The 17,250-nt window shown below is 37.0% G+C and overlaps 1 protein-coding gene across 3 annotated transcripts in view; it reads right to left on the bottom strand.

The window, feature by feature from the left end:
• COPS4 (COP9 signalosome subunit 4) overlaps positions 1 to 17,250 on the bottom strand; it is a gene marked incomplete at its 5' end in the record, with an annotated part of 44,669 nt that overhangs the window by 15,642 nt on the left and 11,777 nt on the right. For all 3 annotated transcript variants that reach the window (XM_079704926.1, XM_079704927.1, XM_079704928.1), the window contains 3 exons: positions 11,306 to 11,456; positions 11,615 to 11,768; positions 16,348 to 16,451. In XM_079704926.1, coding sequence (XP_079561052.1) covers positions 11,306 to 11,456; positions 11,615 to 11,768; positions 16,348 to 16,451 — 409 coding nt within the window. The remainder of the gene's footprint in view (positions 1 to 11,305; positions 11,457 to 11,614; positions 11,769 to 16,347; positions 16,452 to 17,250) is intronic.

Below are 17,250 nucleotides of genomic sequence, written 5' to 3'. Positions count from 1 at the left end.
ACTTTTTCTCCCCTTTATTCTGAGCCGGGTGGATGAAAGGCTCTTGGTGCTGCAGCCAGGAGTCAGTGATGTGCCTCTGAGGTGGGAGAGCCAACTTCAGGACACTGGTCCACAAGAGACCTCCCAGCTCCACATAATATCAAATGGCAAAAATCTTCCAGAGGTCTCCAACTCAACACCAGCACCCAGCTTCACTCAACGACCAGCAAGCTACAGTGCTGGCCACCCTATGCCAAGCAACTAGCAAGACAGGAACACAACCTCACCCATTAGCAGAGAGGCTGCCTAAAAACATAATAAGGCCACAGACACCCCAAAAAACACCACCAGACGTGGACCTGTCCACCAGAAATACAAGATCGAGCCTCATCCACCAGAACACAGGCACTCCACCAGGAAGCCTACACAACCCACTGAACCAACTTTAGCCACTGAACAGACACCAAAAACAACGGGCACTGTGAACCTGCAGCCTGCAAAAAGGAGACCCCAAACACAGTAAGATAAGCAAAATGAGAAGACAGAAAAACACACAGCAGGTGAAGGAGCAACATAAAAACCCACCAGACCTAACAAATGAAGAGGAAATAGGCAGTCTACCTGAAAAAGAATTCAGAATAATGATAGTAAAGATGATCCAAAATCTTGGAAATACACAAAATGCAAGAAACAGTTAACAAGGACCTAGAAGAACTAAAGATGAATCAAGCAACGATTAAAAACACAATAAATGAAATTAAAAATACTCTAGATGGGATCAATAGCGGAATAACTGAGGCAGAAGAACGGATAAGTGACATGGAAGATAAAATAGTGGAAATAACTGCTGCAGAGCAGAATAAAGAAAAAAGAATGAAAAGAACTGAGGACAGTCTCAGAGACCTCTGGGACAACATTAAACACACCAACATTCGAATTATAGGGGTTCCAGAAGAAGAAGAGAAAAAGAAAGGGACTGAGAAAATATTTGAAGAGATTATAGTTGAAAACTTCCCTAATATGGGAAAGGAAATAGTTAATCAAGTCCAGGAGGCACAGAGAGTCCCATACAGAATAAATCCAAGGAGAAATACGCCAAGACACATATTAATCAAACTGTCAAAAATTAAACACAAGGAAAACATATTAAAAGCAGCAAGGGAAAAACAACAAATAACACACAAGGGAATCCCCATCAGGTTAACAGCTGATCTCTCAGCAGAAACTAGACAAGCCAGAAAGGACAGGCAGGGCATATTTAAAGTGATGAAGGAGAAAAACCTGCAACCAAGATTACTCTACCCAGCAAGGATCTCATTCAGATTTGATGGAGAAATTAAAACCTTTACAGACAAGCAAAAGCTGAGAGAGTTCAGCACCACAAAACCAGCTTTACAACAAATACTAAAGGAACTTCTCTAGGCAAGAAACACAACAGAAGGAAAAGACCTACAATAACAAACCCAAAACAATTAAGAAAATGGGAATAGGAACATACATATCGATAATTACCTTAAATGTAAAAGGACTAAATGCTCCCACCAAAAGACTCAGATTGGCTGAATGGATACAAAAACAAGACCCATATATATTCTGTCTACAAGAGACCCACTTCAGACCTAGAGACACATACAGATTGAAAGTAAGGGGATGGAAAAAGATATTCCATGCAAATGGAAATCAAAAGAAAGCTGGAGTAGCAATTCTTATATCAGACAAAATAGAATTTAAAATAAAGACTATTAGAAGAGACAAAGAAGGGCACTACATAATGATCAAGGGATCGATCCAAGAAGAAGATATAACAACTGTAAATATTTATGCACCCAACATAGGAGCACCTCAATACATAAGGCAAATACTAACAGCCATAAAAGGGGAAATTGACAGTAACACACTCATAGTAGGGGACTTCAACACCCCACTTTCACCAATGGACAGATCATCCAAAATGATAATAAATAAGGAAACACAAGCTTTAAATGATACATTAAACAAGATGGACTTAATTGATATTTATAGGACATTCCATCCAAAAACAACAGAATACACATTTTTCTCAAGTGCTCATGGAACATTCTCCAGGATACATCATATCTTGGGTCACAAATCAAGCCTTGGTAAATTTAAGAAAATTGAACTTGTATCAAGTATCTTTTCTGACCACAATGCTATGAGACTAGACATCAATTACAGGAAAATATCTGTAAAAAATACAAACACATGGAGGCTAAACAATACACTACTTAATAACAAAGTGATCACTGAAGAAATCAAAGAGGAAATCAAAAAATACCTAGAAACAAATGACAATGGAGACACGATGACCCAAAACCTATGGGATGCAGCAAAAGAAGTTCTAAGAGGGAAGTTTATAGCAATACAATCCCACCTTAAGAAACAGGAAACATCTTGAATAAACAACCTAACCTTGCACCTAAAGCAATTAGAGAAAGAAGAACAAAAATCCCCCAAAGTTAGCAGAAGGAAAGAAATCATAAAGATCAGATCAGAAATAAATGGAAAAGAAATGAAGGAAACGATAGTAAAGATCAATAAAACTAACAGCTGGTTCTTTGAGAAGATAAACAAAATTGATAAACCATTAGCCAGACTCATCAAGAAAAAAAGGGAGAAGACTCAAATCAATAGAATTAGAACTGAAAAAGGAGAAGTAACAACTGACACTGCAGAAATACAAAAGATCATGAGAGATTACTACAAGCAACTCTATGCCAATAAAATGGACAACCTGGAAGAAATGGACAAATTCTTAGAAATGCACAACCTGCCAAGACTGAATCAGGAAGAAATAGAAAATATGAACAGACCAATCACAAGTACTGAAATTGAAACTGTGATTAAAAATCTTGCAACAAACAAAAGCCCAGGACCAGATGGCTTCACAGGCGAATTCTATCAAACATTTAGAGTAGAGCTAACACCTATCCTTCTCAAACTCCTCCAAAATATAGCAGAGGGAGGAACACTCCCAAACTCATTCTACGAGGCCACCATCACCTTGATACCAAAACCAGGCAAGGATGTCACAAAGAAAGAAAACTACAGGCCAATATCACTGATGAACATAGATGCAAAAATCCTCAACAAAATACTAGCAAACAGAATCCAACAGCACATTAAAAGGATCATACACCATGATCAAGTGGGGTTTATTCCAGGAATGCAAGGATTCTTCAATATATGCAAATCAATCAACGTGATACACCATATTAACAAATTGAAGGAGGAAAACCATATGATCATCTCAATAGATGCAGAGAAAGCTTTCGACAAAATTCAACACCCATTTATGATAAAAACTCTGCAGAAAGTAAGCATAGAGGGAACTTTCCTCAACATAATAAAGGCCATATATGACAAACCCACAGCCAACATCGTCCTCAATGGTGAAAAACTGAAACCATTTCCACTAAGATCAGGAACAAGACAAGGCTGCCCACTCTCACCACTCTTATTCAACATAGTTTTGGAAGTTTTAGCCACAACAATCAGAGAAGAAAAGGAAATAAAAGGAATCCAAATTGGAAAAGAAGAAGTAAAGCTGTCACTGTTTGCAGATGACACGATACTATACATAGAGAATTCTGAAGATGCTACCAGAAAACTACTAGAGCTAATCAATGAATTTGGTAAAGTAGCAGGATACAAAATTAATGCACAGAAATCTCTGGCATTTCTGTACACTAATGATGAAAAATCTGAAAGTGAAATCAAGAAAACACTCCCATTTACCATTGTAACAAAAAGAATAAAATATCTAGGAATAAACCTACCTAAGGAGACAAAAGACCTGTATGCAGAAAATTATAAGACACTGATGAAAGAAATTAAAGATGATACAAATAGATGGAGAGATATACCATATTCCTGGAGTGGAAGAATTAATATTGTGAAAATGACTCTACTATCCAAAGCAATCTACAGATTCAATGCAATCCCTATCAAACTACCACTGGCATTTTTCCCAGAACTAGAACAAAAAATTTCAAAATTTGTTTGGAAAAACAAAAGACCCCGAATAGCCAAAGCAGTCTTGAGAACGAAAAACGGAGCTGGAGGAATCAGGCTCCCTGACTTCAAACTATACTACAAAGCTACAGTAATCAAGACAGTGTGGTACTGGCACAAAAACAGAAAGATGGATCAATGGAACAGGATAGCAAGCCCAGAGATAAACCCACGCACATATGGTCAACTTATCTTTGATAAAGGAGGCAGGAATGTACAGTGGAGTAAGGATAGCCTCTTCAGTAAGTGGTGCTGGGAAAACTGGACAGGGACATGTAAAAGTATGAGATTAGATCACTCCCTAACACCATACACAAAAATAAGCTCAAAATGGATTAAAGACCTAAATGTAAGGCCAGAAACTATCAAACTCTTAGAGGAAAACATAGGCAGAACACTCTATGACATAAATCACAGCAAGATCCTTTTGGACCCACCTCCTAGGGAAATGGAAAAAAAAACAAAACTAAACAAATGGGACCTAATGAAACTTCAAAGCTTTTGCACAGCAAAGGAAACCATAAACAAGACCAAAAGAGAGCCCTCAGAATGGGAGAAAATATTTGCAAATGAATCAACTGGCAAAGGATTAACCTCCAAAATTTATAAGCAGCTCATGCAGCTCAACAACAGAAAAACAAACAACCCAATCCAAAAATGGGCAGAAGACCTAAATAGACATTTCTCCAAAGAAGATATACAGACTGCCAACAAACACATGAAAGAATGCTCAACATCATTAATCATTAGAGAAATGCAAATCAAAACTACAATGAGATATCATCTCACACCAGTCAGAATGGCCATCATCAAAAAATCTAGAAACAATAAATGCTGGAGAGGGTGTGGAGAAAAGGGAACACTCTTGCACTGCTGGTGGGAATGTGAATTGGTACAGCCTCTATGGAGAACAGTATGGAGGTTCCTTAAAAAACTACAAATAGCACTACCATATGACCCAGCAATCCCACTACTAGGCATATACCCTGAGAAAACCATAATTCAAAAAGAGACATGTACCAAAATGTTCATTGCAGCTCTATTCACAATAGCCCAGAGATGGAAACAACCTAAGTGTCCATCATCGGATGAATGGATAAAGAAGATGTGGCACATATATACAATGGAATATTACTCAGCCATAAAAAGAAACGAAATTGAGCTATTTGCAATGAGGTGGATAGACCTAGAGTCTGTCATACAGAGTGAAGTTAGTTCAGAAACACAAATACCGTATGCTAACACATATATATGGAATTTAGGAAAAAAAATGTCATTAAGAACCTAGGGGTAAAACAGGAATAAAGACACAGACCTACTTGAGAATGCACTTGTGCATATGGGGAGGGGGAAGGGTAAGCTGTGACAAAGCGAGAGAGAGGCATGGACATATATACAGTACCAAACGTAAGGTAGATTGATAGTGGGAAGCAGCCGCATAGCACAGGGTGATCAGCTTGGTGCTTTGTGACCACCTGGAGGGGTGGGATAGGGAGGGTGGGAGGGAGGGAGACGCAAGAGGGAAGGGATATGGGAACAGATGTATATGTATGACTGATTCACTTTGTTATAAAGCAGAAACTAATTTTAAAAAATCACTAAAATAAATAAATAAATAAATAAAGTCTTGGGTTTAAAAAAAGAACTGAACTAATGGAAATAATATTATGAACAAACTTTTTCTTTTTAAATTTATTTTTAGCTCTATATAGTGAAAGAGCCTAATAACAATGATACCCAGCATCAATGAGCATATCTAGTAACCTGATCTCACTATCTTCATTAAAAGGAACTAGAGATCCTCAAAAAATAGCACATTTCATGTCTGCAACAGGGAAAATACAAAAGGGGCCTGAAGCATCTTTTTATGCTATTGATACATTTCAGGCAAGTACTCAAAGACTAATGGGGCTGTGTCAAAAAGACATAATTTGGTCATATTTGGGACAAGTTGAGCATCAAAAAGAATAACAACTATAATTTATTGTGACACACTGAATAAATAAAAAACAGAGTCAAATATACAAGAACGTTCACAGCAGTACTATTACGAATAGCTAATAAGAAGGCAATAGGATAAACAAATTGTGGTATATTCACATAATGGGATACCACATAACAATGAAAATGAAGAAACTGAATGTAACAATGTGGATAAATTTCATAAAGTTGAGCAAAAGAGGCGAGACAAGAGTATATGATTTCATTTATATAAATATAAGAAGCAGGCAAAACTAATATATATTAACAATTGCTCTTGGGGGATAGGGGTTGGGGCCAGTGGTTAGGAGAAAGCAGGACAGAATATTTCAGGGTGCTGGTAATATTTTGTTTCTTGTTCTGGACATTGATTACGTGATGGTGTTCATTTGTGACAATTCATCAAATTGTACACTTCTGATATGTACAGTTTTCTGTGTGTATATTATACATGCAGAGAAATAAGCTAAGAAAAAATCCACAGTGATATTTGGGGAAAAAAAAAAAGGAGAAAAAAGGAAAGCTCCTGAAGAATACTATCTAATAAATACAGAAGAAAAGAATTAGTAAATCAACATTTTTCATTTTCATTTTATATTATGCATATAATGAGTGATCCAGGCAAGGATTATTAATAGATTTTAAATTATGGAAAGGAATATGTGAAAGGAATTTGGAGAACAGGATTTCTGTAGTGTCAAAGCAGCACCCCATGAATTATTTACAAAATACAAAGAGGACAATGTACCTTTACAATGGAATTTCTACCTTCATCAAATGAACAAACTCAGCATCACTAACAGTGGGACCAACCAAACAGTGTGTGCTCTCTGACGTGATTCAACAGCAAGTACATAGCATCATTATAAGGTATTCTTGCTAGAAAAAAAATAACCTGAATCTAATCTCACCTCTGGCTAACTTCCATTTTACAGGAAATATAGGGGATTAAGGAATAAAAAAACAATATATATATATCAAAAAATCTAGGATGAAGGACATTTTACCTAACAACTTCAAAGTCAGTATTTTTTCTTTTTTTAAGTGAGGCAACTATACAGTGTTGTATGTCAACTATATCACAATAAAGTTGGCAGGAAAAATAAGGAAACTACTCTAGACTAAAAGAATCTAAAGACTAAAGAGCCATAATCACCAAATGGCACACATGAAGTTGCTCCTTGTTCAAGAGGAAAAAGGCAGGTATAAAAGATATTCTTGAGCTAACTGGGGCAATGATAATATGGACCAGCTGCTAAATTCTACAGTGGAATCACTGTTAATATTTTTAGGGATGATGATGGTATTGCAGTTATGCAGAAAAATGTTCCTGTTCTACGGAGATACATGATGATATATAAAGAAGGAGTGTCATGATGGCCTACAACTTACTTTAAAATAACACATCGAAAAATATGTGTGTGTGTGTATGAGACAGAGTGAGAGAGGAAGCAAATATGACAAAAAGCCAGGAAAATTTAGAAAAAGAGTAATGAAGGGTAAGTAGATCTGCAAGATAATAAAACACTATAAAGCTATAATAATTTGAAGAGCATAGTACAAGTATATTCATAAATAGACAGGCTAATTAACAGAACAGAATACTATGTCCAGAAATCTACTACAGTGTGCTTCAAATCAATAGGGAAAAAAAAGATGGATTATTCAATAAGGAATGCCAGGTCAAATAACTAGCCATTTAGAAAAACAAACAAATAAGCGTTAATTTCCTATCTCATTTCTTACACTAAAATAAATCCAACTGGATTAGGATTTATAGGTAAATTTAAGTAGGCGAAACTAATCTATACTAGTGATTACTCTTGGGGGGCAGGGGTTAGAGATCGTGACTAGGAGGAAGCATGAAGGTAAAAAATGAAACCCTAAAGCAGCGATTCTCAAAGGCGGTCCCCATGACCTTTTCAAGGGATCAGCGGTTGACACTCAATTTAGAATAACAAAGACATCCTGTGCCTTGTTCACTGAGTTGACATTTGCACTGCTGGTGCAAAAGCAATGGTGGCAAAGACTACTGGCACCATAGGACAAATCAAGGCAGTGGCGCTGGCAACAAACTATATTATGCCACACACTCAACAGTCAAAAGAGATAGTTTCACTTAAGAATGTCCTAGCAGCAGTAAAAAATTATTTTCATTAAATCTTGACACTTGAGAACATACCTTTTTTATATTTTGTGTGATGAAATGGGAAATGTACTTACAGCACTTTTGCTATAAACCAAAGTAAAATGGTTGTCCCGAGGAAACAGTGCAAGCTGAACTAGTCTCTTTTTCATGGAACACATTCACTTAAAATAACAACTGACAAACTATGGTTTCCAGACTTAGGTATTTGGCAGACATTTTCTTAAAAATGAGCAAAGTGAGCCTGTTACCACCAATCAACAGCATTTGCTGCCCTTGATAAAATTTGAGTTTTAAAGAAAAAAATTAAAATTTCTGAAAACTTGTATCTGCCACTATGAGGCTGACAACCTCCCAATACTTAAAGGTTTTTCTGATGAGATCAGTGGTAATACATTGGATATTGGATATTGGATAATAAAGTACATCAATATTTGGAAGCTCTGCATAAATCAGCAAACCAACATTTTCCAAACAACCAATACATGATGGTACAAAATCTTACATGGGTAAAAGATCCATCAATGTTGAAGACAGACCAAGATTTTAACATTATAGAGTGCAAAATGTTCACTGATATGGTTTCAGATGCCACATTCCAATTAACCCATAAGAAACTACACTACTTGTCAAGTTATAGTATCAAAGATGAATACCCACGATTATCTGAAAAAGTCACTAAACATGCCTCCTTTTTCCAACTACGTATCTGTGTGAGGCTGGGTTTTCTTCATATACTCCCACCAAAACATATCAAAACAGGCTAAGCACAGAAGTACATTTAAGAATTCAATTTCTCTTTTTTTTTTTTTTTTTTTTTGCGGTATGTGGGCCTCTCACTGTTGTGGCCTCTCCCGTTGCGGAGCACAGGCTCCGGACGTGCAGGCTCAGCGGCCATGGCTCACGGACCCAGTCGCTCCGCGGCATGTGGGATCTTCCTGGACTGGGGCACGAACCCGTGTCCCCTGCATCGGCAGGCGGACTCTCAACCACTACGCCACCAGGGAAGCCCAAGAATTCAATTTCTGTCTATTAAGCTAGACAATGAAAAGACTTGTAAAGTCAAAAGTTAAACAATTCCAATTCTCTAACTTTTTTTGTTTTAGAAAAAACAGCTATTTTATAAAAATGTCGGGAATTCCCTGGCAGTCCAGTGGTTAGGGCTGTGCACTCCCACTGCCTAGGGCCTGGGTTCGATCCCCGGTCGGAGAACTAAGATCCTACAAGCCGTGTGGTGCAACCAAAAACCAAATAAAATTAAATTAAAATGTCATTTACGTTTATACCTAATAGATCTATTATTGTTACTTTTAAATGAATAAATATTTTAAAATTTCTCACTTCAATTTCTAATTCAATAATCAACAGATATACCCTACATAAACAAAAGCTCTCTAGGGTTCTCAATTATTCAGAGTCTAAGGGGGTCCTGAGACCAGAGAATTTGAAAACTTAAAGTACTGGAAGAAAACATGAAGGAATTTAAAATATGTAATTTCACAATAGAGAAGACCTTTCTAAGCAAGTCAACAAAACCCAGAAGCCATAAAAAACTAAAATATTTAACTATATAAAAATTTAAAGTTTCTGCATCGCAAAAATTTCATAACCAAAGCCAAAAAGGGGACAATAAATTGGGAGGTAAAAAATTGTTAATTTCTTATATAAATGAAGAGCTTTTATTTAAAAAAAAGATAAAAACACAAAAAAATGGCTAATGGACATAAACAGATAATTCACTCAAAAAAATGGGTTTTTCAATTATTTTTCTAAACACATGAAAAGATGTCCAAGAGTATTCATGATAAATGAAATGCAAATTAAAACTAGAATGAAATACTATTTTTCTTCTACCAGGTTAGCAAGGATACAAAAATTTGGTAATGTGTGTGTGAGTAATCAGGTTCACAAAGATATTGTTGTTTAGAAGGTCTAACATTAAAGGGCAACTTATAATTTCAAAATTTTAAATGTATGCACCCTTAGATTCAAGAATTTAACCTATACATATATTCATATATGTGTATAATCACTACAGCATTGTTTATAATTGACTAATTATGATAAAGCCAAACAATAGAAAATCAAAAAGAATGAGCTTTATGTAATGACATATAAAGACCACTGTGATGAATATCCACATTAAAAAAAGAAAGTTGCAAAAGTGCATTTATCATGCTATCATTTGGGTATAAAAAAGAGGATACACACTTTTATACTGAAGGAAATAAAAGAATCAGTAATAGTTCTTCAGAGTACAAAGCAGTCCATTTTATGCACTGCCTTTTCAGTAACAAAAATAAAATAAATAAGATGACTGCTTCAAAGAGAATGAAATGTGTAGTCTGAACATGTCATTAGGCTCTCAACTAAACAGTTCAAAAATAGACATTCTAGGGCTTCCCTGGTGGCACAGTGGTTGGGAGTTTGCCTGCCGATTCAGGGGACACAGGTTCGTGCCCCGGTCTGGGAGGATCCCACATGCCACGGAGCAGCTGGGCCCGTATGGCCGCTGGGCCTGCGCGTCTGGAGCCTGTGCTCCACAACGGGAGAGGCCACAACAGTGAGAGGCCCACACGTCGCAAAAAAAAAAAAAAAAAAAAAAAAAAAGACATTCTAAAATGATTTAGAAAAGCCATGGCTTAGAATTATCAGCATTTCCTCTCAATGCCCTTTCCTGCTTTATAAGTTGAATGATTTACACGCTACAGTTTAGTAAAAAAGAATACAGAATAGTTTATTATTTATATTTATGGAAGAAAATGATAAGCACCAGGTCTAAAACTGAGGCCTGAAGATAAAAAAACAAACAAACCCCAAAGAAGTACATTATCACAGCACTCATTTCTAGATTTTAATTTTCATTTCCCTTTGTCTAATTCTCACTTAATTTAATATCCATTTTTTCAGTGATATTTTAGGAGAACTAAACTTCAGATTACCTCTTAACTATTCCTAATACCTGTGGGTGATAGGCTGATAAATGCATATTTTAAAATGTCTTAAGTTAGTAATGCGGTGTTTTTAACTGTTTAAATTTATCATAATTTTATTAATAAGATATCCTCTTAAAGAATAGCTCCTTGCTAAATCCTCAAATAGTAATGAACCCGAAATTATTAAGCAAAGATAACTTACTGTTCATTAAAGTGTAAATGATGTATTTACCTGCTGATGCTAAGATGGTACAGTGCAGAGCATGTTTTAAGGCCTCTAGTCTTTCACTTTCGTGCACTATTGTCTTGTAAGAGAGCTCATTGTACCTTTGTGCAGCTTCAATGAATTTTCTTCTATAATCAAGAACACGTGCATAGCATACCTATAAGAGGGAAAATGTTTCAATTAGGGAGAAAAATTAAAAATAAAAAGCAAAAGAAAATTTCTATTATATAACAGCATTTATCAGATATTCTGGAGCACCTTATTACTGAAGGATTCTCCAATACAAAATTAATTTTCCAAATTAGCTCATGTTACCTTATAATGTATCTGTAACTGTTCATTGGTTGATTCATTCTGAAGCAATGATGCCCGATTTATGTAAGCCTCTGCCTGGACTGGATCATCATCCTCCAGATATAGCCTAGCAATCTTCAGGTATGTCTCCAATTTATAATCTACATTGTACTGTCTAGGGTATAACAGAAAGACACAGAATGACTAAATATTTCATCAAGAAAATTTTGGGAGTGGTAGGAAATACATTAATTTTTCCTTATATATATTCTGTTAATATAAGGGAATCATACTTTTTATTGCAGTATACTATATAGATAAGCTAAAACATATTTCCAGAATAAGATTTATTGAATTTTTATTATTTTTAGCATTGTTCATGTTTTATTTTAGCTTCTTCTAATCCTCAGATAATCTCACAAATCAAAGATCTTAAAAAAAAAAAAAAAAAAAGCTCAGTTCAGGGATATATCATATACTACCAGGGGAACTATGAACATGTACAATCATCCTGGAAAACAATTTGGCAGTATGCTCTCCAGCCATCCTTTGAATTCTTTAAAAATGCATATCTTCTTTACCTACTGTATTTTACCTCTAAAAAATAAATCCTTAAAAAAAAATCATGGTTGTACATACATATATATGTACAGAATATTCATTTGTAAAGTTATTCATAAATATCCATAATAAAAAAAATGGAAATCACCCATAATCGTATTTGTGGTTATCAATTAAGTTGTGGTACATAAAGATGGTAGATGCTATACAGTTATTATAATAATTACTTCTGATAATAGTCATAAGTTTTTGCTAAGTGAAAAAATTGGATAAAACAGTACATAAAATTCCATCCAGGGCTTCCCTGGTGGCACAGTGGTTGAGAGTCTGCCTGCTGATGCAGGGGACACGGGTTCGTGCCCCGGTCCGGGAAGATCCCACATGCCGCGGAGCGGCTGGGCCCGTGAGCCATGGCTGCTGAGCCTGCGCGTCTGGAGCCTGTACTCACAACAGGAGAAGCCACAACAGTGAGAGGCCAGCGTATCGCAAAAAAAAAAAAAAAGAAAGAAAAAAACCATCCAAATGTATTTCTATACATGTATTTCAAGATAGTAATAGCAATTATCTCTGAGAATACAGGTGGTTTTCATTTTTCTTCTTTATCCCAATAGTCACATTTTATGCAAGAAATGCATAACTGAAGACCCAACATAATTCAAAACTCACATAATTCAAGATTAATCCTCACAGAAAAATTAATTCTATTTACCAGCAAAAGTGGAGCCACCATTTGGCAAGAACAGAGTTTACAACTGACTTGGCCCAGCTTTGAAATTAATTCTTCAAAACTTTTATATCAATTCAAAATTTTCCATAAGCCATATATTATTTTTTTATTATATTATTTCCATTCACAACTCATATTTATATAAACTGCTACGAACAGCACCATATGTTTTGCATTTTCATATTTTATGCCAAGATATCTATTATGTCCATTACTTTCATCATCAGAATGAATCATTTTTTAAAGAAGCAGCCTCTCAATAATTTACCAAAATCACTTTTTAACTTGTTTAGAAAAACCACTGAATTTTCAGCTCTTGGTATCCTCACCACTGCAAAGAACAATATCTATTTTATATTTACATCAACTACCAATGAAAATAAATCATTTGCTCTGTGCTAGGGAGAAACTGTTCCAGACAGAATAAGACCAAAGCAATTAAGAAAACCTCCAGCCTTTTCAAACTATCCAAGAAAAAACCCAAATTAACAAGAGGCCTTAGAAAACAAAATTCAACATCTGTGTATGAATGAAGGCCTTTTCATATACTGGTTGCTTTTTCAAGGGGCATCACTGTCTAACAATTTCATACATACACAAAAGGCAAGATGCCTGAAGTAGTGTTTGACTTATGATCACAAATATTCATGAAGACAAAAAAAGAATCCCTTATTCACCTGGTAAAAGAGTAGAGAAGTAACTGAAAATATTTTTTGTCATTCAGTTGGTACTTTTATACTTGCCAACTGAAAGAGGAAGGGTGTCTAATAAACAACCAAGAGTTTCACACCTTTCATCCTTCTATACAATATACTTTGGAGGAATGTTTCATAAAGAACTATAAATATTTTTAAAAATACATAGCAAAGGTAAGACTGGCTGGATAAGAGTTACAAACTATCATCTTAATTTTTTCTAATTGTTTTTCCATCTCATTTTCTCTAGTATCTCAAACCTAACAATCCATTGAACCCACTGTGACTCCAAACCACTGATCCTACTACATTGTTATTGTATTTTTCCTCTTAAAGGCCTCACTTCCTCCTTACCTGGCTTAATTCCTGTGGTCAATCATTTCCATCACTGAATTGCACGTGCGCTCACCTCCCTTGCCCCTCTCATGCTGTCATGCTTGTTGGGCGAAATCATAATGCTGGTTAAACCTAATAGTTCATCTACTCTTTTCCTGCAACCATGTAGCCAAACTCTGATGAAGAAAAACACCCAACCAATCTGACTGATCTCATTTTAGTGACTACGACCTTTGAATGAGCCTTACTGCTGTACACCATCCCACTCTCCCAGAGAATTTTTTTTGATATTCTTATATCTCCTCAACCTCACAACTCTCACCCCCATCCACACTTCAGATGATGACTCGGATTCCAACTTCACTAAGAGTATTGACACAATCAAAGAAAAGAGTACTTGCACAAACTCCATCACCACATTACTAATATCTGCACCCATATACTCTGTGTTCCTGGCTGTTACCATAGATCACTGGGACTATTCTGCCCACCAGGGAACAATCTGCAATGTCTACAGACATTTTTTTTTTTTTGGTACGGGCCTCTCACTGTTGCGGCCTCTCCCGTTGCGGAGCACAGGCTCCGGACGCGCAGGCTCAGCGGCCATGGCTCACGGGCCCAGCCGCTCTGCGGCATGTGGGATCTTCCCGGACCGGGGAACGAACCCGTGTCCCCTGCATTGGCAGACGGACTCTCAACCACTGCGCCACCAGGGAAGCCCTACAGACATTTTTGATTGTCACAACTAGGCATAGTGGTGTCACTGGCATCTAGTGAGTAGAGGCCGCTGATGCTGCTCAACAGCTGCAATACACAGGACAGCCTCCAGGACAAAGAATTATCTGCTCTAAAATGCCAAGAGTGCCCAGGCTGAGAAACTCTCTCACAAGTGAACTGTCCATGCTCCTATCTGAAGCCTATCTCTCCACTGGATTCCTTCCCCTCTAGTCTACTCCTGCAAGAATCCTTTCCACTACTCCCCTAGGTCAAATTTTTGCTTTCCACTGAATCATAAAAGAAAAAATAATCTCAGCCTAACCTCTGCTGTCATCTTCTACCCTACTTCTCTGCTCCCTTTTATGAAAACTTCCCCAAAGAGCTGCCCATGCTCACCATCTCCAATTCTTCTCTTCCCGTTCTCTCTTAAACAGCTCCAATCAGGCTTTCACTCTCACCATTTCAGCAAAACAGCTTTTGCCAAGGTCACCAATGACCTCCACGTTACTACCTTTTATGGTTCACCTTCAACTCCTCATCTTACTTGACCATCAACACCATGTTGATCACTTGCTCCTTCTTGATACATTTTCCTCATCTGGCTTCTGAGATATCACACTCCACATTCTTCTGGTTTTCCTCTTACCTCAATGGACAATCCTCACTTGCTGCATCTTCCTCCTGCCCCTGACCTCTTAATGTCAAAGTGCTCAGTACTCAGTGCTCTTCTCTACCTATATGCCCTCCCTTGGAGATCTCGTCCAATCTAAAGGCTTTAAATTCCATTTATATATCAATGACTCCGAAATGTACATCTCTAGTCCAGACCTCTCTCCTAAACTCCAGACTAATATATTCAACTCCCTACTAGATATTTCCACTTGGTTATCACATGTCCAAAACAGAACTCTTGATCTTCCCTCAAAACCTATTCTTTACCACTCAGTAGATGGCAACTTTATTTTTCCAGTTATTCAGACCAAAACTCAGGACTTATCTTGGCTCTTTTTCTTGTACTCCATGTGCAAGTTGTCAAGAAACCCTTAGCTTTACCTTAAAAACACATCCAGGGTCCAACATTTCTCACAATCTCCATCTCACCTGCAGTAGCTCATAAGCCTCTTAACTAATGTCCCTACTTCTATCATTGCATGCCTACAGTTTATTCTCAACCCAGTGTTAGAATGATCTAACATGATCAGATCATGTCAGTCCTCTGTACAAAAGCCTCCAATGGCTCCCCACTGTTTTACTTAGAAAAAAAGCCAGAGGCCTTACAATGGCTTACAAGACCCCATGTAATCTGGTACCCAATACTCTCTGATCTCACCCTCTATCACACTCCCCTTTGCTCACTCCACCCACAGTGGTCTCCCTGCTCTTCTTAAAACACTCTAAGCATGTTCCAGTCTTAGAGCCTTTGCACTAGCCATTCTCTCTAAGAGGATCTACTGATACTCTTCCCTCAGGCAGCTCATAGCTACTCTGTTACCTCCTTCAAGTGTTTGAAAAGGTGATATCAGGACCACCCTACCACTCTAATCACCCTATTTAATAATACATCCTGTCCCTCACTTTGCCCCTTTGCCCCTTCTAAAAATAGTACAAATTTTACTTATTTATTTATTAAATTGTTCATTATCTGTTTCCTGTACCAGAATGTAAAAAAAAAAGTAAGTGAACAATTATACATGTTTTATATCCACTGTTTACTATACTTTTGTCCTGTTTCCAAAGGAATTCCCACCAACACTTGGGCTGCATTTCTCCAGTCTTCTTCTTTTTCATATATGGATGCAAGATGCTGTCTTATGGAAGCAACCTGGAATAGGAGGTATACACGTTAAATTATTTCCACTGATATTAGTAAACTAGTTAAAATAAATAGATGATAATCTATTGTGACAATGCTCTCATTCAACATATTATGCAGGCAAGTAAATGTAAAAGTTTACCTAGACTACCCAAACTTTTAATGAATTTTGCATTTACAGAATGTCAAAAGAGTGAACTAACACATTCTACAATGTGGATTATGGCAGTAATTTAGTTTAAATATTAAGTTTTGCTTTTGTGTCACTGCATATATAATGCTGGAGTTCTCCTATGTTCTCAGCCATTTTACTGATTTTTAAAAATTATCTAGGGACTTCCCTGGTGGCACAGTGGTTAAGAATCTGCCTGCCAATGCAGGGGACACGGGTTTGAGCCCTGGTCCGGGAAGATCCCACATGCTGCAGAGCAACTAAGCCCGTGCGCCACAACTACTGAGCCTGCGATCTAGAGCCCGCACGCCACAACTACTGAAGCCCACACGCCCAGAGCCCGTGTTCCGCAACAAAAGAAGCCACCGCAATGAGAAGCCCGCGCACTGCAATGAAGAGTAGGCCCCGCTTGCTGCAACTAGAGAAAGCCCGTGCACAGCAACGAAGACCCAATGCAGCCAAAAATAAAATAAATAAATACATAAAATTTTAAAGAAAGTATCTAAAGCGTAATATTTGGTTCATAAAACCAAATTATAGTATGTGAGCAAATGTCAGCTGGACTTAAAACATCATGATATTTATTTGATCTTACATTGTAAAATGCTGTTTGGCACACTGTTTTGTAAAAATGAA

The sequence above is a fragment of the Hyperoodon ampullatus genome, assembly GCF_949752795.1.
Source record: "Hyperoodon ampullatus genome assembly, chromosome: 1".
Taxonomy (NCBI): domain Eukaryota; kingdom Metazoa; phylum Chordata; class Mammalia; order Artiodactyla; family Ziphiidae; genus Hyperoodon; species Hyperoodon ampullatus.
Note: the sequence above shows the minus strand (reverse complement) of the source record. Positions and strands in the feature narration are given on the sequence as shown.